General features: G+C 43.3%; 1 protein-coding gene across 1 annotated transcript; it reads right to left on the bottom strand.

The window, feature by feature from the left end:
* Positions 1-22728, bottom strand: KLHL42 (kelch like family member 42). Its single transcript, XM_017875598.1, has 3 exons — positions 21786-22728; positions 11113-11306; positions 1-5301 (listed from the first exon to the last, which is right to left on the bottom strand). The coding sequence occupies exons 1-3, from the start codon at positions 22655-22657 to the stop codon at positions 4850-4852; spliced, it is 1518 nt and encodes a 505-aa protein (XP_017731087.1). The 5' UTR covers positions 22658-22728; the 3' UTR covers positions 1-4849.
* Between the last annotated feature and the right edge of the window lie 3748 nt (positions 22729-26476).

Raw genomic sequence — 26476 nt, 5'->3', positions numbered from 1 at the left:
TGACTGAGAACTACTTTATTTGAAGATATTTTCTTCTATAGTTCTAAACACAAAAGGAATGCTGTTATAGTGAGTACTTCATAGGCATTCTTGTATTCAAATGAATCACATAATGTTTACACTTTTAAGCTACACTTGAAATTGAAGACTTAATACAACCTTTTAACAAAGAATCAGTCATATCAAAACATAACTATTCATTTTACAGATTATCACTTTCCCTAAAATGACTACTAGATATGAAAACACTGCAGGGACAGCTAAAGCGCCCCATTCTTAAGGTTTTAATAGAAAAAATGACAATAATGTAAATCACATTTTCCTTTTCTTTACTAAACTATGGCAATCCATTTAAGAAAGCACCAGCCAGCCATACAAGTCATTTCAGCACCCTTTGCTCTTCAAAATTAACCACCTTTTATATTTAATGCTTCCGGTAGGAATAAAAATGGTTATGTCAAGTACAGACGTCAGCAACGCGTCAGTTGGTATGAATTTATGATGTGTTCCTAAGTTAACAGAGAAAATAAAAATCAAAAAACTCTTATGTGAATAAAACCGAAGGATGAAAAACTATCCTTGGATAATTATCACAAGGCAAAATCAACCGCCTTTTCATCAGTACTAGTGTGGAATAGAAATTTCTTTATTAATAATTTGTATGGGAATGTTTAAAGGCATAGGTATAAATGCACATGCAATCAGCTTGCCCCCTTGGATACCAACTTCCCTGGCTTCACTCCTCCTTTTCACTGGACCAAGCTGCTGAGCCCCTAACTGCAAAGTCTGCAGTGCTTAGTGAGCAATTTTAAATAAGGCAGATTACATGTGATTTTCATTTTTTCACACAAAAAAAAGTACACAGAAGACTATGAAAAGGAACGAGAAAAAAGCATAGAGCAAAAACCTAAAACACAGGATGTGATGTTCAAATTTAAGAGAAAAACAAAACTGGTTCGTGATGATTGTTAGCAAATCACAAAAACAAAGGATAGGGCCAAGACCGAAGGGACCACCAGACCACCGAGCCCCAATGTGCCAGACAAAAGTGGGCATTTTTGAGACGGATGCCCTGGTGAAGACAAAATTACAGTGAACCTCTTCATAAGGCCATAAACTCTTCAAGGTCATGGACCGTGACTTATGTATGTCTGTATTCTCAGTTCTTAGCATTGTCTTGCAAGTGACAGACACTCAGTATTTCTGGTAACCACAGAACTGGGGCTCAATCAGCTCACTGCTTTCAAAGCCATTTTGGTTGTATCTACCAACTTTGATTCCTTCAAGTCCTCTAAGGCAGGGATGGCGAATAGCCTTCATTTCACTCTGATGGACTGGGAATAGATGTCTGGAAGCACCAATCTGACATGGATTCTAAGAGCAAATCCTGGCACAGAGGACAGGAATGCTGCACTCATTCATAATGCCTCCTTAAAAGAGCGGTGGCACAGGTGTTATGTATTTCCCACTCCTGGTCTAGGAAAAAGGCAGCCAACCCCTACTCATATTCCTTTTACATTGCTAAGCTGCCTCCTGAGGGATCTGCATTAAGCCACTGTTCGTTAAGTGCTGGTTGATCAGGAAGACCAAGGCCTTTCCTCTCAATTTACGTCTTTGGCCAAACAGGTAGGGTCAGAACTTCACCTAGAAATCTGAAAACACATCATCCACAATGCTCAATAAGCAACAGTTCATTGAAAGAGAACAGGCATTTACTTGATTACTACCTTCGTAGAGAAAGAATTTTGCCCATCTCAATGGTGTGTAGCTTTCGTTGATACCTAAGGCATTTGGAATTACTTAGGACCTTGGTGTAAAAAAAAAAAAAATGGCAGGGTTAAATTATCTTTGGTTGTCATTCTAATCTTAAGACTTCTGTTTGTTTCTTCCTGGTATCCATAACCTTCTCAGCACTTCGTCATTGTGACTTAACCAGTACTGTTGAAATGATCAACTCTTTTACACATTCATCAGAAAACCTTTTAAAGGATGCTAAGGGGAGAGGCCTCTGAAACTACGAGGGTTGAAAGGAAAGCCAGAGAGAATGACAGGAAGAACCAACCTTCTAACAACCCACACACAGGGCTCTCTCTCTACCATTCAGACTGCTATCTATAAAACAGGGTGCTTCTGGTCGGGGGCTGCCACCCCAGGTCCTCCAAGCAACCCCTTTCCCCATAGTGGGAGGTCAGCATCCCTCAGAAGAATCTCAGAAAAAAATGATAAAGCATTTAGAGAATTGGGAAGAAAATAGAGAGATACTATCAAAGAGTAAAGACAGTCCTGGGGATAAAGGGGATTTTCTTCTTCTTTTTTTTTTTTTTGGAGACAGAGTCTTGCACTGTCGTCCAGGCTGGAGTGCAATGGCGCGACCTCAGCTTACTGCAAGCTCCACCTGAAGGGAGATTTTCAAAGCAACATTGCCTCTATCATAGGTGAGAGTCTTCAATGTAATACTGGCACCAACAAGAGAACAGAGCTAAATTAAAACTACCCTTCGAAATGTCAACGGAGCTGATGTGCGCAGCAGGAAGGACGATGTCACAAAATGCACAGATCGGTTCCTATTGCACATTCCACCTTTCCCAAGTACTCTTGGCAGCCCAGAATAACAAAATCTTGTTAGATGTCTGTCTTAAAGAGAGCTATAATATGCAAACACACACACACACACACACACACACACACACACACACACACACACAAAACCTGGTTTATAAAAGAGCTTTGTGGATCACAGTATACCTCCGCTTGATCCAAGAATTTAATTGTCAACATTAGGCAAACAGACCCAATGAATGTAATCAGGAAGAGAATTAACTGGTTGGCTGGAATATTGTATTTGATATGATGTGCTTATGTGCAAACTAATCTCCAACTGTTTGTCCAGTACTAATTCAACTGACTCATCTTCTAAATGTATAGGACTAAGTCTTTAAAAGTTAAGCTTTTCAGCAACAAAAGTTAACACCATCTAAAATAAATTAAATTTTAAAATATATGTAATGAAATTATAGGTCACTGGAAATTCATTTCTACAATGAATATAAATTAACATTAAAATCTATTAAGTACTATTCCTGGGAAGATTTTGGTTCAGAGGTTATTTTTTAAGGGCATAATATCTGGGAATAAATGGGCACAGCTTAGAAACCCTTACAAAGTTATAAGTAGACTAGAGATAAGATTATTTGGTGATAAGATACAAAGATCTCTACGTCCAAAATAATGGCTTACCTCATTTTAGTTAATAGAAGTATTCCCAAAAAGTTGTGCAAATAGGCTTTTTATAACTGGACCCTTATTTTAAGTATATAGAGGCCATGGTTGTAAAGAAACCCTGTAATGACTCCGCTAATAAACTGAAGAACTCTAAGTGATTAGCCCCTGTCCTACATCTGCACAGTGGACGGCATACTCCAGGCACTCAGTGTTTGTCGAATGCATGAATTTGTTCTGACAGTTTTTTTTCCCCCTACGGGACTTTCTTAAAGTGAGGCACATGCTAACTGAAATGGTTCTGCCTGCTGTTACTGCAGAAAAATGGAATCCAGCTCACAGTTTAACTGATTCCATCACAAAATATCAGATAATTTCAGTGTTTTCAGTCAAATAAAATTTCCATAAGTATGAGTATATATATTTTTGAGGAATGTTGATCTATGATTGGCAGAAGCTTTTATTGTTAACTCACTCAGTGAAAACAACTGCTTGAGCTGAATTCTATTTCAATTAACCAAGGCAAGTAAAGCACTTTACCTAACTTCAGACATACCACCAGAAACCATTCCACTTCTGTAAGAGAGTCTTCCCCTCACTCCAGCACAAATATTTAAATGCTGTCCTTACCTTAGTCTACAAAAGCAAAAACATGAATTACAAAGCTAAGATTAAATTAGAAAGTTGCCTGACTTAAATATGACAAAGTTTTTTTAGCCTTAAAATAAGAACTAAGTCAAATACATTCAATCAAGGTAACTCTTAAAGGCAAATTTTTTTCTTATTTGGTGTTTTCTTCCCTTCCCATTTAAATTTAAGACTCAATTTTAAAATATTCATATATCCATTTTCTAAATAATGTATGCTCTTTAAAACCATACAGAATGCCTAGCAATGCAACCTATGTGTCCACATAAATATGCAGTCTGCCACATAAATAAAATAAAAGGTTACATCAGTCTATTTATTCAGCATTTGTAACTGCAAAAACGGCTGGAAAATAGCTGAGAATATTTTTATCCAAGTTTTGGGGAGGACTGAACACTGGTAAGGATTCACTGTAGGGCTCCATCATTATAAGTTTCCTAAAAAGTAGTGTGCAAACAAAATATCTGAACACAGAACCCTATTTTAAACATACTAGATGTATGTGTGGGTGTGGGTGATGCAGAAAAGAGAATGAGTATGTTAATATGAATGCTTGTCAAGTACATTGATAAGAAAAAGAAAACCTCTCACTTAAGGTGCTAATGACATGTCAAGGGTCCTAAATACAACAGATTTTAAAATCATCTTTATCATTTGTTCCAATTATTGACTTTGGCCCTTTACCACACAGACACAATGAATCTACATTTTGATGATCCGTCATTGGCCCAAGTATCATGTTTGGAGATGGATTTGCTCCCATAATTTAAAAATCAATAATTTAAAAAATAACAAAGTTGGTCTCTTTTTTCCAAGTTTTCAAGTAATTAATTCAAGTAAGCTTATTTACAGCTGCTACTGTATATATGTGACCTACTTTAACCCTTCTTTACCCTTTAGGAATCGGTCTCCCTTGGAATCGGACACCATATTTTTAAAAAAATCTTGAACCAGGTTTCTTTCATCTACTAATTCAATTCAGTCATGTTTCTGCTTTATTGGGCAGATAAAGAGAAGAAACCAGCAAGTTATGTCCAAAAGCTGGAAAACGCCGAAATGCTTCCCAACTATCTGAAAAGATGTTATACTTGAGGAACACTCGGTGTTCCAAGCTGGTCGACAGGGTGACATCTCTGCTCATGATGTAGATGCCGTCGTTATGGAGCGCACAAGTCAAGTTAAGACCCGATTTGGACGTGTTCTCCTTGAGGTAGAGCCACTGGCGGGTGATGGTGTTGTAGGACTGCACGGTGAGCATGTCTTCGCTCTGGCTGCTCCTGCGGTTGGGCCCAAGCTCATGGAGACACCCCCCGACGATGTAGATGGTCTCTTCCACAGACACCATCTGCTGCTTGCGAATGTGGACGTCACATGTTTCAAACAGCGTCCAGATGTCGGAAGAGGGGCAGTACTGCAAAATGTTCATGTTCCGGTCTGAAAGAAAGAAAGGCAAGTGATGACTCTGCCCCCACTAACGCCACTAGGCAAGGCTGTACAGAAATGTCTAACTCTACATGCATAATTTGGTAACAAAGAAAAAAAACTGTTTCAGAAAAAGCACAACTTGGAAAACCCGTTTTCAAAATGGCTGGGAAGAGATACATTTAGATCCATCCACACTCACCTCTCACTCCCAAACATCTCTGCCTTGGGAGATTCAGACTGGATAAAATCAGGAAAAAGAGCAGCTCTGACTTTCACACAGCCCCTCCTCCCTGGTACCCCCACACCTGTGAACCACCAGGTCAGTGTAAAAAAAAGTAAGTGCCTCAGAACCCTCATCAATAGCTACAAAATTATCAACTACTTAATACAGAAGCCAGGCTGGGTGGGAAGCAGATTATTCTTGACAGCAGATCCTAAGAAACAAGACAAGTAGCAACACAGGACTTCCAGGGGCTGTCTAGTGAAAAAGACACAACATTACACTTCAGAAGAAATGCATCAAAGTCTCACCTGCAGCCTTCTAACAAGCCACAGAATCACTTGGCAATTCAGTTTTCCAGTTTTTTATTATTATTATTATTATTTGTAAAGTCAGGGTCTTTACCATGTCCAGCCTTGGTTTCCCAATTTTATCACCAGAGAGACGCTAACAAAGGTCTTCCCATGTCCCTCACAAGAGACAGTTGTAGTGTAGATAAGATCAAAGTCTAGATAAAAGGTTGCTCTGACATTTTAAATTAATAATGATTTTCAGCCAGGCATGGTGTCTCATGCCTGTAATCCCACCTCTTTGGGTGGTTGAAGCAGGAAAATCACTTGAGCCCAGGAGTTCGAGACTATTATTAGCCAGGCATGGTGGTGTGCACCTATGGTACCAGCTGCTACTTGGAAGGCTGCGGTGGGAGGATCACTTTAGCCTGGGAGGGTGAGGCTGCAGTGAGCTGTGATCACATCACTGCATTCCAGCTAGGGTGACAGAGTGAGATCCTGGTCTCTCAAAAAAAAAAAAAAAAAAAAAAGTAATTTTCTTTAAGGAAAATGTTGCCTAGTCTCTTTGTGAAAACACTTGTGAAATTTAGAATATCTAGTTTTGTTTTCTTGTTTTAATTGTTCTCTTTTCTTTTCTCCTCTAGGAAAGAATAAGTAAGTATTTTAGCCTCAGCAGAAAAAACAAATGCTCTGAGTTATAAACAGAATGAACTTCATTTGTTGTTTTTTCTAAATAAACAAATCCTATCCACGAAGGAGACAGCTCAGCTTGGGAACTGACAGACAATTAAAGCCTACAGCATTGTGATGGCTGCAGACGCTTGGTAAGAGAAGACAACTCATTTTCTCAGAAGTTTCATACCTCTTACAGTCCTTCCTTCTGAGAGGGACCCACCCATACTTAGCAATGCTTAAAGAGCACCCTCCACAGCCACATCTGATACAAACTAAAGGATCTCCTAAGAGAGCAGACAAAGTCCTGTGCACACACATGTCCTGATGCCTGGAGAAATCTCAGAATTGTAAGCCACGGCATTAGGAAACTGTCCTTCTGACTTCCACCCATATTAATACCTCTCCTTCTTTCTTTTTACTGTAGCTATTAAAGATCATTTTAGGAGATGGCCCAAGGGGATTTTAGTCACTAATTTATCAAAAAGTGCTCCTTAGTAACCTGGCTGTCCACCGAATGAATAAAGAACTCATTATAGTGAGGCTTCCACATATTTCTAAGCTCCAGGCCCAAAGGTCTTTCCAGGTGTTCTGTAAATGTTTTCCCTCCTCACTCAACAAGGGCTCAGACCATGAAGAGGTGGCTTGAGTTGGTGGAATGATCTTTTTGTTTTTACATTTCAAGTTGATTCTGAAGTTTGACAAATCACCCTTCTTCCCTTTACAGCTATTACTCTCTACTGAACTTCTTTGAATTTCTTCAGTGCCGCTAAAGAATTAAAATAATCAAATAGCTACCATAAAATGAGCTATTATTTATTAAATTATAAAAGTCTCACTTGACTTAAAAGTCAGGAAGCTAAAACTAACTTTCTTTTTTTTTTTTTCCTAACAATCATGATGTCTTATCTAAAATACACGGAACTATTAGGAAGTGCTGGGAAAGCCCCAGCAGAGAAAGAGGAAGGCTTCAGAGTATAAGTAACTGCCCAGCTCTCCCATCTTAAAAAACTAGTTTGCAGCCCTTATACAAATAGCCATCCATCCACATCACTGAACCATCCCATCAAGGGTATTTGGCTCAGGGAATCCAGAACAGAAATCATGGTGGGTGGCCCAAGTGAAGAAGGTACATTAGCAGTGGCTTGTGAAGCTACAAAACACACAAGAAGGGTTTTCTAGGTCAAATCTAAAGAACATTTGCTCAGCCAGGGTCATAGAAAAACTAGGAAATCTACCAGTAAAGTACTCTTTGGGTTACAGTGCCGCCTGTCAGGGTTGAACAGCTCTTGGTTACAAGAGAAGTCAAAGCACATATGTGCGTTATGTCAGCCCACAAGATGCAGTCTGTGTTACTCAACCTAGAGAGGAATGAGAATTCTTAGAATTGCTCATAGGTAAATAACTGGGAGTATTTACTTTCCTAGAAGAAAAGACACACACACACACACACACACACACACACACACACACACACACACAAACACAGAGAGGGGGATTACTACATAAACACAGGAGTTCTGGGGGACTGAGGGGCCCATAGCTTAGTCTAAACCTATAAAGTTAATCACTGTAACCTGACAACCAATGTTGAAGATCAAAGAAATGATTACTAAGTCTCTTTTTTTTTTTTTTTCAATTATATGTAAAGAAAAAGCTGAAAACTATCTTTAGTGGAGAGTCACCAGAGAGGGACATTGGGAACAGCTCGACAAATAATGAAAACCTGGACTGGGGAAAAAAAAGGTCACTTCTCTTTGTCTTCCCTCTCCTTAAATACATAAATATACACATTGCTTCAGTGGGTTGCATGGTTGTCCCTAACAAGATACGTCAATTTCCAAATTCCCTGAACCTGTGAATGGTGATTTTATTTAAAAAAAAATAAAGCGGGGGGACTCTTTGGGTCAGGCACAGTGGCTCATGCCTGTAATCCCAGTACTTTGGGAGGCTGAGGCGGGAGATCGCTTGAATCCAGGAGGTTGAGCCTGCAATGAATTATGACTGTGCCACTACACTACAGCCTGGGCAATAGAGTGAGACTCCATCTCAAGGGAAAAAAGAAAAAGAAAGGGGGTCTTTGCAGATGTAATTAAGTCAAAAACCTTAAGACAAGATCTTCCTGGATTACCAAGATGGGGCCTAAATCCAACAGTGGCAACTGTCCTTAGACAGAAGGGGAGAAGCCACAGACACATACAGAGGAGAAGGCCCTGTGAAGATGGAGGCAGGAGTATCATGGAGCCACCAGCCAAGGAGCCCCGAGCTACCAGAGACTAGAAGGAGCAAGGAGGAATCCTCCCCTAGAGGCCTCAGAAGGAGCACAGCCCTGCTGACACCTTGACTTCTGGTCGCCAGAACTATAAGAAAATATATTTCTGTTGTTTTAGGCCACCAAGTGTATACTAACTTGTTATGGCAGCCACAGTAAACTAACACACCTCCCACCATCTTCCCCACTGAATTAATGTTTAGACTTACTCTAAAAAGAAATAAATCAGATGTTCATCAAATACTTTAACTTCTTCCTAACATAAATCCCCCAAAACAGGACACATCTGGGTACGGTGGAAGGAATTTCTGTCACCTATCTGGATGCTATGCTAGCCTGCGGATTTCTGTCCTTTGGGAAGTTCCCATGGCTGCTGCGGGCTCACAGGGTCTTCTTCATGCTTGTTAGCCAGGGTTGAAGAGCTCTGTCCTGCCCATATGGTACCACAAAGGAGTGGTAGTTTATTTCACCATGTTAAATAAAATGGCAACTCTACTACTTTAATGTGGTTTAAAGTCCTAAGAGCCGAGTTACACCTTTTCTGTAAGTCCTGGGCTCCATAGAGTCAGACAGACCAAATGCAGAAATAAATTTCCTTGGATAAGAGGTAACTTGGAGACATCTGCTTTGGAGAGTGGAGGGAAGCAAAGGCACCCCTCTGCTTATTGTCCCCCATTGTCTGTCTTCCCACAACCACAGTTTTTTTGGTTTTTTTTTCTTCTATTTTTTTATTTTAGAGACTGGGTCTCACTCTGTCACCCAGACTGGGGTACAGTGGGGCAGTCATAGCTCACTGCAGCCTCAAACCCCTGGCTCAAGCAATTCTCCTGTCTCAGCCTCCCAAATAACTGGGACTACAGGTATATGCCACCACATCCAGCTAATTTTTTTTATTTTCATTTTTAGAGAAGGGGTCTTGCTATGTTGCCCAGGCCTGTCTTGAACTCCCAGGCTCAAGCGATCCTCCTGCCTCAGCCTCCCAAGTAACTGGAACTATAGGTACATGACACCACATCCAACTAATATTTTTCTTCTCATTTTTATAGAAGGGGACTTGCTCTGTTGCCCAGGCCTGTCCTGAACTTTCAGACTCAAGCAATCCTCCTGCCTCAGCCTCCCAAAGTACTGGATTACAGGCATGAGCCACTGTGTCCCGCCAACAACTACACTGTTCTCTATCACTGTTACATGAGACAATTCCCTACCAGGAAGAGCAGTATAAAACTTGCTGGCAAGCAGGGCATGGTGGCTCATGCCTGTAATCCCAGCATTTTGAGAGGCCAAGGCAGCACAATCACTTAGCCTAGGAATTCAAGACCAGCCTAGGCAACATAGGGAGACCTCGTCTCCACAAAAAATAAATAAACTTGTGGAGAAATTTTTTCATTTCCAAATTATTAACTATACAATGCCTAACAAAAAAGTGAAAAACACATATGCACATTTTAATAGAACCAGGCCAGGAGCGGTGGCTCACACCTGTAATCCCAGCACTTTGGGAGGCTGAGGCAGGTGGATCACCTGAGGTCAGGAGTTACAGCCCAGCCTGGCCAATGTGGTGAAACTCCATCTCTACTAAAAATACAAAAATTAGCTGGGCGTGGTGGTGTATGCCTGTAATCCCAGCTACTTGGGAGGCTGAGGCAGGAGGAGTGCTTGAACCCGGGAGGTAGAGACTGCAGTGAGCCGAGATCATGCCACTGCACTCCAGCCTGGGTGACAGAGGGAGACTCCATCCCAAAAAATAAATAAACAAATAAATAGTACAACCACCTCCCACTGCTGGTCAGGAAAGAGCTCTCTTGTATTCACGTTCTTGCTCCTCCTGTGATATGTGAACACTGTCCTAAAGCTGGGTTTCTGGAACCTCTATCTGATGTGTGTGTGCTCACAAAGAGAGAAAATGAGAACTAATCTGCAAGGATGCTCTGGTACTAAATTCCACAATGGTGGATGGGGGCAGGTTTGGTGTGTGTTTGTGATAAGGATGGGAATTCCCAGATAATCTTCTCCAAAGACCTACCCAACCTCAGAAAGCGATCCCCACAAACCAGGCCCAGCCAAATTACAAGACAGCAGACCAAAAAGCTGGGTTTCCAAAAGCAAAAAAAAGAGATAACGTATTTTTTTCACAGCTCTCCCTTCCCCATTCGATTTTCATGCTCACACGAAGTTATCAAAAGATCCCTCCTGTCCCAATCATCCCTGCCATAAGGGACTCTCTTCCTTCCAGATGTGTCAGTGTACACTATTAAAGCATAACATGACACTCGGATATGTCGGGGTTTCCTCTGACACCCTCTTGCCCTTCCCAGACTGCTGACGCCTACGCATGGGCAGACCACCTACCTGGTCCCTTCACTTACCTCTGGTAGTGTATCCTCCAATGACATAAATTTTTCCCTTACACTCACAGGCAGAGAACTCAGCCAGAGGATTGGGTAAGGGCGCCACAAAATTCCACGCATCCTGCTCAGGGTTGTAACACTCAACGTTAGAAACGGCCTGCCCTCCAATGGCATAGAGTTTTGAATTAACAGCCACAAGTTTGAAGTTAGACCTGAAAGAGAGACACACAGGCCCACAGAGTTAGTTCTTCTGATCAATGAGAAGTGTAACGATGACATGAACTCTCCTGGACATCAGAAGAAAATTAGCTCTCCCAGTTGGGGGCCATTCCACCTGAGGACAGAGGAGGAAAGGATGGCTTCTTGAATCTCACTCCTGTCCCCAAGATTCCACGGGAATGGCACACTGTCCAAACACTAGCTATAGAAGATAAGCAGTTCAATACAACAAGTTATTCATCTTGTTCAGCCTTAGTCCAGCAACCAAAGACAATGTGTATACACTAAACTCCACACTTTCTTTCAGGGGCAGGCACAAAGGTAAGAGGGGAAGGCGCCCACCTCACCTGGTTGTCTTTCACCTCTCAGAATGGTTATTTCATTCTTCCTACTGAGTAGTATGGCTTCATCTTAGGGACACACCGGTGCTGCTGAGACAGATAGGCAGGTATGAGGGGTGACTGCTAAAGGGTGGGTCAGGAGACGCTTGCACCACCAGTACACCTGAGCAGGACACTGGTCCTGCCTCCCCGCTCCAAGGGCATCTGACATACTGCTTCACAACATATAAGATGGGGAGAGGTCAGCACTGAACAAATTCACAGTTTGTATTTACTAATTTATTTATGAAATAAGGTCTTGCTCCGTCACCCAGGCTAGATTGCAGTGGCACAGTCATAGCTCACTGCAGCCTTGAACTCCTGGGCTCAAAAGAGTCTCCTGCCTCAACCTCTCCAGTAGCTTGGACTACAGGTATGCACCACCATACTCAGCTATACTCAGCTAATTTTTTACAAAAATGTTTTGTGAAGATGGCATCTCACTATGTTGTCCAAGCTGATCTTGAACTCCTGGCCTCAAGTGATCCTCTTGCTTCAGACTCCCAAAGTGCTAGGATTAGAGGTATAAGACACCACAACCAGCCTCAAAAATATTTTGATCCAGCATTCTTAGGGTCTTTACATATGTTAATTCAACAAATACTTCTATTGACAAATGCTCATCTTTCATAAAATTAAGTAACTTGAAAAAGAGATGTACGATGATTTCCAGCTCTATATTCAGTAAATAATTAAATGCTGCTCATCAGCTTCAGACACTAAATAAGTCTTATGATTTTTGAACTGAAAAGTAACACAAAATTAATTTGTTTCGATATAGCACACAAGGATGAATCAGACCTTTGAAAGCCAGGAAGGATAAACACTTGGGAGTGCTGGGTCAGTCTGCTGTGAGATGTACAACAGTCACAAGTTTCCAAGAGTATGCGCAGCAGCATGATGCAACAGAAAAAGACCTGAGCACAAATCAGAAGACCTCGCTTCTAGTCTCAGCTCTGCTGATAACCAGCTATCTGACACTGGTCCAACCACCTCACTTCGTCATCTGTAAAATGGTGATAACAGCCATCACAAGGTGGTAGAGATGATTAAATCAAATAGTCTATCAGAAACTACTACACAGAGATAAACTACTATCATTCAAATTTCTGTTTGCTAGTGTTTGAAATAAAGGTGCTAGACCAAGTGAATTTCAAGACCACATTTAATTCCAACACAATGATGTCTTCAAAAATAATAATATACTAAGAAAGAATGGAGGTAGAGACTATGCACACACAAAAAATTATACAAGGGGGTAGATTAAGAAAAGCAGTGAACAAGAAGCCCATGCTTGATCCCCTAAAAAGTGTTCAATAAAACTGATGCATTACACTATGGAAACAAGGTTAGTAATGAGCACCTACTAAACAGTTAAGAGTTTTTAAAGGTTCCTATCATGTTTATATCTAAATGTATTTTAGTTTGTTTTTCCAATCAGAGCATGAATAGAGTACTCTTCATCAAGAGCCTTGTCTTGTTCCTTAAGGCCAGCCAGCCAGTCAGCCCACTTTTTTGTGCCAACAGACGTCAGGGTGGCAGGTACTGGGGGGTCCCTGATTCCTGCTGCTTACCTTTCTTGCTGCCAATGGTCCTTAAAATCCAACCATGATGCCCTCTCTGTGTGTGCAAATTTGGGGAACCAAAGGAAATCAAGCTTGTAAACAAGCACTAAATTTTCCCAGCCGCAATTTGTTTTTGCTCCCCAAAAGTACACAGATAGTAAATTTTGTAAGATCAAAACAGTTTTTAGTATTTATCCAGCATAATCATTTGTCCTAAGCAAACATGTAAGGGGCTTCTTTTTGAGGCTCAATGAATAGGCAGTTAAAGTAAACGATTCCATCTCTCCAGACCCCGACACGCTCAAATTCACTTGAAGAGAAACACTTTTTAATGCTGAATTTGTTTTAAGATGAAATTGCCACCTAAAATCAGACCATTTAATAAAGAGGCATACTGCTAAAGGTTATGAGTCTAGGCTTACATAGGGAAATCTCAGACATCATCACACATCAATTGCTGTCTGACCTTAGACAAATAACTGAATCTGTTTATCTGTTCCTCAGTTTTCCCATCTGTTAAGTGGGGATAAGAAGGGCACACTATCTGGCATGCAGTAAGAGCTGAAAATGACAGCAGTTGCAGAGATAAGTCATTCTCCATTGGCATTCTACGGAATGCTTCTCTGGGTGTCCTAAGTCCAAGTTTTTCTTAACCTCAGGAGGGTTGGTTTCTCGTTTGTCAACTGCAACAGTCACTGACTGCGACGTACTCTGGAACTCTCTACAAGGTGCGCTCTCATCCACAAATTCTCATCACTCACTGCTTCATTTCCAACTTTCTGAAAATAATTCTTCCAGGCCAGGAGTGGTGGCTCACGCCTGTAATCCCAGCACTTTGGGAGGCCGAGGCGGGCGGATCACGACGTCAGGAGATAGAGACCATCCTGGCTAACACGGTGAAACCCCTGTCTACTAAAATGCAAAAAATTAGCTGGGCGTGGTGGCGGGCGCCTGTAGTCCCAGCTACTCGGGAGGCTGAGGCAAGAGAATGGCGTGAACCCGGGAGGCGGAGCTTGCAGTGAGCCGAGATCGTGCCACTGCACTCCAGTCTGGGAGACACAATGAGACTCCGTCTCAAAAAAAAAAAAAAAATTCTTCCAGTCTTCACCTCCTGAATGGTAAAGTTATAAATTCAAGCTATCAACCGCTTTTCAAAATTATCATCTCTACAGTATTTTCTTAATATTAACATACTATGTTCAGGAGTTAAAAAGAACTTCAAGACCAAGTAACAAGTCATCTATCATAGCTATATACTTGTTACTTGCAATAAAAATATTATCATTAAAATTTCTGTTTTAAGTGAAAAAATTAGATAAAACCACAATGGCATTTCAAGGTCACTTGAAGAAAAAAAAAAAGAATTGTTTTTTTTAAAGGAGAACTTTTTAAGAGACAGGGTCTCATTTCATTGCCCAGGCTGGAATGCAGTGGCCTGATCATGGCTCACTGCAGCCTTGAACTCCCGGCCTCAAGCGATCCTCCTGACTCAGCCTCCCAAGTAGCTAGACCACCATGTGTGGCTTAAAAAGCTCTTTAAATCCCTAAAAGTTAAGTAACATGAAACATGCTGAACACCAGCACACAGATCTCAAGGATTAACAGTAGCTACATACAACCACAGGAAGGCAAGATGACACAGAGGTCTGGGTGGCTTCGAGTCTAGCCCTGTGATTATGTGGAAGGTAATTAAAGTCACTGAGCCTCAGTTTCCACTTTAAGGAAATGGGATTAATAACATCTACCTCATAGAGATGTTGTGAGCATTCATATGAAGTGACACCTCAAGTTGTGACTACAATACCTGACCCCGAGTAAGAGCTCAGGAAATGAAAACCATCATTATGACCCCCTATGTAGAGAAAGAAGTTTGCTTACCACCAGAGTAAAAATTAGAACAAAATGCCAAGATCCTTTCAAAAGTCCTTTCTCAATCACTCAGAACACGATTGCTTAAGTCTGTGGGCCATCCAGGTCCTTTTATCTCCTCTTGCCCCTTCATCTACTTGCCTTCTGCCATGTCCCTATGCATTAATTTCCCCTAGGGACTAGGAAGGGGAGAAGGGGAAGGGCAGAAAATAGAGGTAGTCATTGTTGCTACTTATGCCCAGCTCTAAGAAACTCCAAAAGCAAAGATGCAAAAAGCAATTTAAACTGTTGGCCAAAATTAAATGGGGGGGCGGGGAGGGACTGTGAATAGACATACAGTTTTCTTTCTTGCATTATTCCCAGGCTCTACTACAACATCAACCACAGAAATGCTCCAAAAATGGTAAACATTGGCTGAGAGGAGAAGGGACAGCTCAGCAAACGCTAAGGCTGAGAACTGCAATTCCATGTCTGCCAGGAGACACTTGTTTATTAAAGTCTCTCTCCCAGCCTTGCTGTATTCACACATGGAACAGGAGGAATCACTTCAACTCCATTTTCAGAGCTAAAGTGCAGGGCAATGGAAAAGACTAGAGAAAGCTTTGGAAATGGAGAACATTAACGAACAAACTGCTGCAACAGTGGTCAGTTCCTGCAAGTTATCACTTATTAAAGTGAGGAGGGAAAGCAAACACCCTCGATCTCATAGCTTTTTTTTTTTTTTTTTTTTTGAGACAAAGTCTCACTCTGTTGCCCAGGCTGGAGTGCAGTGGTGCGATCTCGGCTCACCGCAACCTCCCCGTCCCAAGTTCAAGTGATTTTCCTGCCTCAGCCTCTTGAGTAGCTAGGGCTACAGGTGCCCACCACCACACTCGGCTAATTTTTGTATTTTTAGTAGAGACAGGGTTTCACCATGTTGGCCAGGCTGGTCTCAAACCTCTGACCTCAGGTGATCCGCCTGCCTCAGCCTCCCAAAGTGCTGGGATTACAGGTGTGAGCCACCACACCTGGAGGTCTCACAAGCTTTCATGTGTGAAGAGTTACATCCTGACAATGTGTGAGATCAAACCCACATTCAGACCATCAGGCAGTGTTGCACACTTGGCCTACAGAGCAAAACATTTCTTTTTTAACCCCTGATGATCATATAGCACCCACTATCTTCTCCAGAGTGCAAAAGGCTTTATAAAATCTCTTAATTGGCTGGGCACAGTGGCTCACGTCTGTAATCCCAGCACTTTGGGAGGCCGAGGTGGGCAGATCACGACGTCAGGAGATCGAGACCATCCTGGTTAACATGGTGAAATCCCATGTCTACTAAAAATACAAAAAATAAATTAGCCAGGCGTGGTGGCAGGCGCCTGTAGTCCCAGCTACTCAGGAGGCTGAGGCAGGAGAATGGCGTGAACCCGGGAGGCGGAGCTTGCAGTGAGGCAAGATGGCGCCACTGCACTCTAGCCTGGGAGACAGAGCAAGACTCCGTCTCAAAAAACAAAAAAACAAAAAAACTCTCAATCCTAGAGTTCCTGCTTAGATTCTGGATCACTGCACTATTCAGTCCCTAGGAAAAGTGAACTGCTCTACATTTGACCCCTTTTACAAAGTAAAATACTGATATATCCCAAAGCAGTCTCCGACAAAGGTGAATCAAAGTAGATGTGAAATTCTGCATAGCCAGAGGCCAAAATCTGGTTTTCTGTCTCAAGGTTCCAAATTACTTCCAGTGCATGCATAACGTGTATTGGATGCATCATCCAGGAACAACTCTATACTAGGTTTCATTTTTACTTGTCTCATCATCTAAACTCAATTTTAAACTTCTTGAGGGCAGCAACTATAGCATCAGTTTCTGTATATCCAATAGTGACTAGAAAAATGCTGGGCTTAAAGGCTGTGGTGGAGCTGAGGCACACATGATGAAATTCTGAAAAGCAGCACAGTACCACAAGAGATCTGTGCTCTATTTCTTAGAAGGAAATATTTTTTTAAAAAATAAGGGGGGAAATGTGCATGAAGATGGTCCCTGCAAGTCTAAAAGCCAAAACTTATCAACAGTTTAAGTGGTTATAACTACCCAATGGATATTTACATTTTGGTTGCTATACTTATTACACATCCTTGAGCAATTTACTTAACTTTTCTGTGCCTCACTTCCTGTCTCTTTAGAATGGGAACCTGCCTAACAGTCCTTGTGAAGAATAAGTGAGATAATACATGCAAAGCAGCGGGAACAGTACCTACTGCAGAGTTAAGTGTTCAATTAAATGATGTCTCTCATTATTTCTCAGCTACTCTAAATAAATATAATGACTGTTACCAAGGTAAAAATGTTCACTATAGTGTTACAAATAAAGCGAAATATAAAATTATACATTAACTTTTATTACAATAATGTAAAAATATATTGCATAGTTTTTTTTAAAGAAAACATATTTTAAGCACCTATTATTATTGGACATCTTGTTAGGAGTAGGGCTATACATAAGCATTGAATAAGTCCTAGCTCCTGATTGGAAGGCAGAGAGGAGAGAATGTCAATTCAAGTGGGGGAGTGGGCATGAGATGCTAGAGGAGCAGAGATGGAACATTCAGCCCAAGCGAGAGTTCAGGAAGGAACTCCTGGAAGATATGTCATACCTGAGTCAAAGCAGAGGGAGCTAAACAAGGGTACAATTTCCAATACAGCATCAATAATCAATTAGAAGATATAATGGAGGGTCAGGCATGGTGGCATGTAATCTTAGCACTTTGGGAGGCCACAGTGGGAGGATTACCTGAGGCCAGGAGTTCAAGACCAGCCTGGGTAACATAGCCCCCATTTCTACAAAAGAAAAAATTTAATTTTAAAAAGTTAACTAAGCATGGTGTTGCATGTCTGTAGTCCTAGCTACTGGGGAGGCTGAAACAGGAGGATTGCTTAAGCCCAAGAGTTGAAGGCTGCAGTAAGTTATGATCACACCACTGTACTCCAGTCTGGTGACAAAGCAAGACCCCATCTCTTTAAAAAAGAAAAAAAAAAAAGGGATATTTGGATGTCTGGCAACATTTTCTCTCTTCCACGTGGAAGTAACCAGCTGTGGCTGAGAGGCAGAGCCCTCTTCTGGTGGGGCAATAGCTCTCGGCTTCATCGTAACTCCCACCCACCCCTCTCTGCAACAATTTTACCTACCCAGTCACTTTGGGATCTTATTTTTGAACACTGCAGAAAAAATAACTGCATGGGAAAACATGCACAACATTACATAACAGATGAGAGATTAATATCTGTATTCACACATGGAACTTCTCGAATGTGAAGGAAATAAGCCAATTTTTAGAAAACTGGCAAAGATCATTTACAAAAGAAATACAAATGGCCAACATATAAAAGAATAATCTCTCTTCTAATTGGGAAAATCACACTAGTGTTTTTGCCCATTAGGTTTGGGGAAAAAAAAGATGACAATATTCTATCTTGGCAAGAGTATAGGGAACTGGCAAGCACAAACACTGTTGATGGAAGAGGAAATCAGAACAATTTTTTTGATGGGCAATTTGGCAGGAGCAACCAAAATCTATTGATTTATTTATTTTTAACTGTTTATAGAGATGGGGCCTCACTATGTTGCTCAGGCTGGAGTGCAATGGCTATTCACAAGCCCAATCAGAGTGCACCGTAGCCTCCAGCTCCTGGGCTCAAGTGATCCTCCTGCCTAAGCCTCCTAAGTAGCTGGGACTACAAGCGTGAACCACTGTACCCAGCTTCAACAAAACTTAAAACATGTATACGCAGCTGGGCACGGTGGCTCACGCCTATAATCCCAGCACTTTGGGAGGCAGAGGTGGGCGGATCACGAGGTCAGGAGATCAAGACCATCCTGGCTAACACAGTGAAACCCCATCTCTACTAAAAATACAAAACATAATTAGCCGGGTGTGGTGGCGGACGCCTGTAGTCCCAGCTACTCAGGAGACTGAGGCAGGAGAATGGCATAACCTGGGAGGTGGAGCTTGCGGTGAGCCGAGATCACATCACTGCACTCCAGCCTGGGCGACAGAGTGAGACTCCATCCAAAAAAAAAAAAAAAAAAAAATGCATACACTTTGCCCTACCTATCCAGAGATTCCACAAATTTTGACATATGAAACTAACTCACATATGGCTACTAAGACACACGCACATCTACCAGGATGTTCAATATGGCAATGCTTATTGAAACATCCAGTGCAAATGGAAGTGACCAAAATGTTCATAAATAAAGGAAAGGCTAATTACGTTATGGTACATCCATAGGGTGGAATGACACACAGCCATTAAAAAGTGTGAGGCAGATCTACATTTGTTGACAGAGAAAAAAACTCTCAGCTATGGTTAAGTGGAAATATCAAGTGCCATAATAATCACTACAACCTAGTCAAATTTTAGAATTTTTAAAATGTGTAAGGTGACACACCGCCGTGCACATTAATATACATAAACACTTTTCCCCTGTTGTTAACCACTATCAACATACTTATACAGCTGACCCTTTAATAACATGGGTTTGAACTGCCAGGGTCCACTTATATTCAGATTTTCTTCTGCCTCTGCCACCTGAGACAGCAAAACCAACCCTTCCTCTACCTCCTCAGCCTACTCAGGGTCAAGACGATTAAGGATGATCCACTTCCGCTTAATTTTCTCTTCCTTAGTTTCTCAATAACATTTTCTTTTCTATAGCATACTTTATTGTTAGAATAAAGTATATAATATATATACAAAAGGTTTTAATTGATTATATTATTGGTAAGGTGTCTGGTAAACAGTAAGCTATTTAGTAGTTAAGTTTTTGGGAGAGTCAAAAGTTATATTGGGATTTTTGACTGTGCAAGGGTCGGTGTTTCTAGCCCCTACATTACTTAAGGGTTAAGTGTATTTATATAAGTATACATGTAATTTACAAATATAAATGTTTATACATTTATAATATCTAAAGGTAACAAAAGTCTGTTGATACACTGACACTTTTTTTCTGCACCCTGAGGGCAGACATTTCCTCTTCTTACTCTGTATTTTGTGTAATTTGCAGTTTTCTAAGAAGTATGCATTCATGCATTACTTGAATGCTTTTTTTTTTTTTTTTTTTCAGGGGATGAAAAGGGCCTTCCTAGAAAAAAGACAAAGACTACCAAGGATGTATGAAGAGAAGAAAGAACTGTGAGGAACTGCGGTACTAAGGATGGCCTGGTGAGCGTCAAATGATGTGTAGCTGGAGGCATGCAAGAGACAGAGAACTCAGGGGCGCCCACCCCTAATCAGACCACCACCCATAGCCACACAATGTTTCTTTGTTGTTTCAATTACAGCGCATAGAATGTTTTAAAATAACCCTTCCAATAGCAAATTTTAAATATGGTATCATCTCCATGGTGCAAATAATGCATTAAAAATGGGCTGGCAGGAAATAGGCCGACCTGCAGTTACTGCCTCTAGGAAGAACGAGTAGTAATAATCACCTTCTTGCTTCTTCATTCTTTTCCATTTTCTAGTTTTCTGTAACCATGTATTATCAGGGAAAAAAGCAGACTTTTCAAAATGAATTCCATATTATAGGAGAAATAAAGCCAGTTATTTCCCCCAAATAATCCCTGGCCAATGAGGACCCTCGAGGCAAATAGATAGATATATAAAGGATTCTCTGTTACTGTTAAGACTTCCTTCGCCTAGCTGTGAGTTCCCCAACACTTTGCTCCAAACTTCAGGACCCTGTGAGGACTGAGATGGAAACACGTGGATGGGAAGAAAGGGTATTTTCATTCTTTCTTGAGTTACATTGATTCTCTTCCCTGCTTCTGAATGACTCTGAGGCCTCCTGGGCGCTACCATCTTTATTTCCTACCATCTCTTCCTGTATATGCTCTTTGCTCTTGTTTTCATATTCCTTCCCTGGTTCCTTTCCCTTCTCCCCTCTCATCCCACTCCTCAAGCTCCTCCTCCTCCTTTCTTCAAGTCACCCATATTGGAGGCAGGAGGGATTTGCAGGATGGGAGGGGGAGAAGGTTGGGTAAATGAAAATATTCCAATTCTATAGTTGAACACTTCCAGGCTCAAGCTTTGGGTCATGACGATGGCTGTCCAAGGTAGGAAGCAAAAGAGAAGATAAAAAATAAGAAAAGCAACCCCTATTGCAAATGTTAATACATTTCCAGTGATTATCTCTTGATCACGATGAGTGTCACAGTGTGGAAGACTCTCTGTTGTCACAGTCACTGACAACAGAAAAAATCCCCCAAAGTCAGTATCACAGGTTACTGTCCAGTGTGTCATTATCATCAGGATGGAATCCTAAAAACTAAGAAAATTTTTTTTAAAATTAAGGAGCCATTTTCTTTTCAAGTATTCTTATAGGAAACCACGACATCTTTTTTCATAAGAACACAGGCAAAGAAAGCAGATTCACCTAAAGGCACAACACCTGCCAAAAACCACTCCACTACTTGACCTCACTGGGGAGTTCCTCTTCGCAATTTCTTAGCTCATTGGGAACTTTGCCAGCGCCAAGGCCAACAACATTCCTGAAGATGTCATTTCCACCTCAGCACACCCTCCCCTATTTACTGGCTCAGTAAACACCGGGCCAATGAACTAATGAACAAGTGAATGAATGAGAAGGCAGCAGCACTCTGCCGGGGTGCTTACCTCTTCTGGTTCATGGAGGCCACCTGGAGCCACTCGTTGGTGCTGGGGTTGTAGGAATGCGCAGCGGAGATCTCCTGGCTAGTGATCCTGTACCCGCCCACTATGAAGAGGTAGTTGTCCAGGATGGCAGACCCATAGCCCCTGACATTGACCAGGTCGGGAGGAAGGTTGTTGGCCAGCGGGAACCAACGCTCAGTCATCTCCTCGTACCTGAGCATGGACGGGGGCTCCCCCTGGTAGGGGTGAGGGGCCAGGGGTCCCCCCAGGAAGTCCCCGAGGGCCACGAGGACAGGAGTCCCAGTCATCCGGGCCTCCCTCAGCCTCTGCTTCAGGCTGACATCCCCTGGAGCTTGGGGAGGAGACCCCAGGAGGTGGAACTGGGGCTTGCACAGCACCTCGTGGAAGTGGACGACCATGAAGCGCAGGCAGGCCTCCTGCAGGTCGGGCAGCCCGTACACCTGCGCCAGGCGGTACATCTCCAGGCAGTTGTTGAGCCGCACCTGGGACAGCAGCAGCTGCAGCAGAGACGTGACCTGCAGGAAGGAGGCCGCCTCCACCAGCTCGGACAGCAGGCTCACCTCATCCATCTCCTCGTCCTCGTCCACCCCGCCTCCCTTCTCCCCGCGCGGGCCCAGGAGCCAGCCTTCGCGGGCCCCGCCGGCGTTGATGAAGTCCAGCACCAGCCTCAGGCCCGGCGCGCTGAGGCCGCGCAGCTGCTGCACCTCCGGGCCGCCGGCCTCCTGGCTCAGGGCCTCGCGCATGCCGGAGCGGTAGAGGGCGCGGAAGTAGTCGCTTTGCTCGATGAGCTTCCTCTTGCTCACCGGGTAGCAGCGGTCCTCCAGGCGGATCTGCACCATCTCCTCGGCCGACATGGCTGGGGGCCCCGGGGCGGCGGCGCTCACCGCCAGATCTGCGCGCCGGCCTCCCCGCCCCCACGCGCGCGCCGGTTCCGGGCGGGGCGCCGAGGGGATGGCGGCAAGGGAGGAGCGGCGAAGGTAGGGCCGCCCGCGCTCGCTCCGGCCTTCCAGCAGCCCCTCTCCCCGGGGCCCGCTCCGCGAGGGCGGCGCCCTGCCCTCCTCCCTTTTCCTCAGCGGCCAAAAAAAGGGCCCGGGGGAGGCGCGCCGGGCGTCCTCGCGCGGCCTTTCCCAGGCGGGCGCAGGCGGGAAGGGAATCCCAGCCCCCAGCCCGCAGCCTCCTCCCCTGCCGCCGGCCTGACCTGCAGGCTGGATCCGGCCCTCGGGGAGGCCCAGGAGGCTGTGGGCCTGGGCGCCTCCGCTGCGGACGCGCAGCTGCGGGAGGCAGAGGGCGCGCGTCCCCGCAGCCTCTCCGCACGCCCGGGGCGCGCGGCTCCGTCGCCTGCCGGGGGCTGCAGCGATGCTCCAGGGTACCCCAGGGAGAAGAAATTAGTTTTCTCTCCCACGCTGCTTTACACGGGCTAAAGAAAAAGAAATGAACGTGGGAGGAAAGAGAAGGAGGGAGTCTCTGGTCCAGGGAGACAAAAAGGCATCAAATCTAGGGTCGTCCTTCTGGCCCAGTCCGGCATCGAGTGTCAGTGGGCTGAGGCAAGCAGGCAATCTGTGGACATGTTGGTGGCAATGTTGGTGGCACGTAGAGCTGATTCTCTAGTAGGTTCGTCGCGTAGGAGCCATCTTACAGGAGGTCCAGGCAGATGGCAGCAGGTTCTCAGAGGAATCGGGTTGGGAAGCAGGGGACCTTGGATTTGCCACTGGGGCCCGTTGTTCTCCCTAAGTTATTAAAAGAAAGATGAAAGCGCAGCCCGACTAAATAAAGTTACATCACGTGGCTTCTGGTTTTAAACCACGTTTTCTATGAGCCATTGCTTTTCTACTTCAGTCTGGTTGGACTAGCCATTATGGAATGTTATCCTGTCGCAAAATATCTGACAAAATCAGCTCATAGATGTCTGCAAGAGGTAGCTTTTCTTGTCACCCCGTTTCTCCACCTACCCTACCCCCATCATCTGAGGACCATTAAGAGAGATCACACGTTCAGTTTGGCTGAGCGCAATGGCTCACGCCTGTAATCCCAGCACCTTGGGAGGCCGGGGTGGGTAGATCACGAGGTCAGGAGTTTGAGACCAGCCTGGCCAACATGGTGAAACCCCGTCTCTACTAAAAATACAAAAATTAGCCGGGCGTGGTGGCACGCGCCTCTAATCCCAGCTATTCCGGAGGCTGAGGCAGGAGAATTGCTGGAACCCGGGAGGCGGAGGTTGCAGGGAGCCGAGATCGTGCCACTGCACTCCAGCCTGGGCGACAAAGCGAGACTCCGTCTCGGAAAAGAGAGACCACTTGTTTTCTATGTTCTCTCACTGAACATTGCAATTAGAAGGCCCACCCCAAATAACAGGAAGGACTTTCTGTGTTGCTCATGAATTCATCCAAGGAAGGGGGTGGGGGAGAAATATACTGTTAGGGTTATCTTTGGGGAGGAGAAGGGAGAAGGATTGAGAGGAAACAGAGGGTGTGTTCACTCTTATCTTACAAAACAAAACAGAAAACCTTGAAAACTTCCCCAAACCAAGATTTGAGAACCATCTATGATAAACAGTCCTTAACTTGGAGAGGATATGTGTTTAGTTTTTGTGTTTTTTGTTTGTTTGTTTGTTTTTACAAACTTCAGCTTTCTTCTTGAATGACAGGTTGTTAAATAATATATTCTTCGTAAGTACATTTCCCGTATTTAAAGAAGTACATCCTACCATGCTAACATTTTATGTTAGGAAAGGGAAAGGGTTAAAAACCAGAGAACTAAAGAAAGTCATAGGTGAAACATGAGATCCTTTCAACATAGTTTGGTTACATTTGTGGTTCTTACTATGTAATTTGCTGCGTCACAGAGAGGTGTTGTCATCTTTTACTTTGTATATTATTACTTTGGAAAGGAGGTTTATCTTTTTATTTTTTAGGAAAAAAATGCATTTTTTTCTTTTTTTTTGAACGGGTTTTGCTCCTGTTGCCCAGGCTGGAGTGGAATGGCACGATCTTGGCTCACTGCAACCTCTGCCTCCCGGGTTCAAGCGATTCTCCTGCCTCAGCCTCCCGGGTAGCTGGGATTGCAGGCATGAGTCACCATGACCAGCTAATTTTGTATTTTTAGTAGAGATGGGGTTTTACCATGTTGGTCAGTCTGATCTCGAACTCCCAGCCTCGGGTGATCCGCCCACCTCGGCTTCCCAAAGTGCTGGGATTACAGGCGTGAGCCACCGTGCCAGGCAAAAACTGCATTTTTTTTCCCATAGCGATAGGGTCTTGCTACATTGCCCAGGCTAACCTCAAACTCCTGGCCCCAAGGGATCCTGCTGCCTTGGCCTCTCAAAGCACTAGTGTGTCTGGCCTATTTTCTTTATAATAATGCTAGGAATAAGGAACTAAAAAATAAAAGACATCGAAAATGGTCTAGTAGATTCTGGCCTCCCTGGAAAAAAATGAAGGAAATAAAAATGGATCTATGACTTACTCAGTTGTTTTCTTGGATTCTATAAAAAACATTCATCTCTTCACCTTGTTTCACCTGGCCTTTAAATCGTTACTGATAAAACTCCATTTTCACATCAACCCTTCACACTTCCATTCTCTATGAGGGTGCAGTGAGACACGATAAGCTTTGGAGCAGGAGGTGGAGTGGGTGATCATGGATTTAGCAGCTTCTTTGGGATGGTAGAGTATAACATCCAGTATTAAGCATCAGGCTGCGGAATTTTGCTGGGAGGCACCTCCTGTATCAAAGAGGCTTGGACCTACGATTTATCTATGCCTCAACTGGCAACAATGCCAGATTCTGTGGGTCAGCCACAAAGAACAGGCTCTCAGTCTCTCCTCTGTCTCTTGAATCTTTCACCAATGGATGCTTTTGTTTCCCAGCCGTCATAGATATGCCTCAGACTGGTATTTTCTTGCCTTTTAAAAACAGACCCAAAAAATCATGCTCAAAGAATGATGTGCATTAGAAAGGCAATTCAAGCACAGTAACATTATCAGGGTAAGATGAGGTTGGACAGGGAGTCTGGGGTGTTAGTCTCACAATACTGGGCATTGATCTTGTGAGTGTTTTGGCTCCCAATATGATCATAACATTATTTAGGATTGGGAGCATCTTAAATGATCAAATCATTTTAATAAATTACACAGTAAGTTTTCTGTTAAGCTAGAAAAGCAATGTCAGAGCAATATAAACTCCTTTATTTTAAAAAGACCTAAATTTATTTCTAGGCCTCTTGAAAATACCATTTTATATAACTGGAGGTATAATTTTATAGATCTGTTATTGACTGATCATTGGATAATAAAAACTGGCTTTGTGGTACTATCTGTAAAACAGTTTCATGAAGAGTTAGGTCAAATAGAGTTAGGTAATTTTTATTTTTTATTTTTTTTGAGACGGGGTCTCACAATGCCATTAAGACTGGAGTGCGGTGTCACTATTATGGCTCAATGAAGCCTCCCAGGTTCAAGTGCTCCTCCAAGGAGCCTCCCATGTTCAAGTGCTCCTCCCACCTCAGCCTCCCCAGTAGCTGAGATTTACAGGCATGCGCCACTATGCCCGGTTAATTCTTACATTTTTTGTGGGGCCGGGGTTTCACCATGTTGCTCAGGCTGGTCTTGAACTCCTGGGCACAAGTGATGCTCCCTCCTCAGCCTCCCAAAGTGCTGGGATTACAGGCGTAAGCC

Source organism: Rhinopithecus bieti, unplaced genomic scaffold (genome assembly GCF_001698545.2).
Source record: "Rhinopithecus bieti isolate Rb0 unplaced genomic scaffold, ASM169854v2 scaffold_7884, whole genome shotgun sequence".
NCBI classification, from domain to species: domain Eukaryota; kingdom Metazoa; phylum Chordata; class Mammalia; order Primates; family Cercopithecidae; genus Rhinopithecus; species Rhinopithecus bieti.
Note: the sequence above shows the minus strand (reverse complement) of the source record. Positions and strands in the feature narration are given on the sequence as shown.

What these genes read in the sequence shown, in the direction of transcription:
- KLHL42 (XM_017875598.1), bottom strand. Translation starts at nt 22,657, where the DNA reads ATGTCGGCCGAGGAGATGGTGCAGATCCGCCTGGAGGACCGCTGCTAC. An exon ending in GCCTCCATGAACCAGAAGAG is followed by an intron (nt 11,307 to 21,785) that starts GTAAGCACCCCG and finishes TCTCTCTTTCAG; the next exon opens with GTCTAACTTCAAACTTGTGG. An exon ending in TGGAGGATACACTACCAGAG is followed by an intron (nt 5,302 to 11,112) that starts GTAAGTGAAGGG and finishes TCTTTCTTTCAG; the next exon opens with ACCGGAACATGAACATTTTG.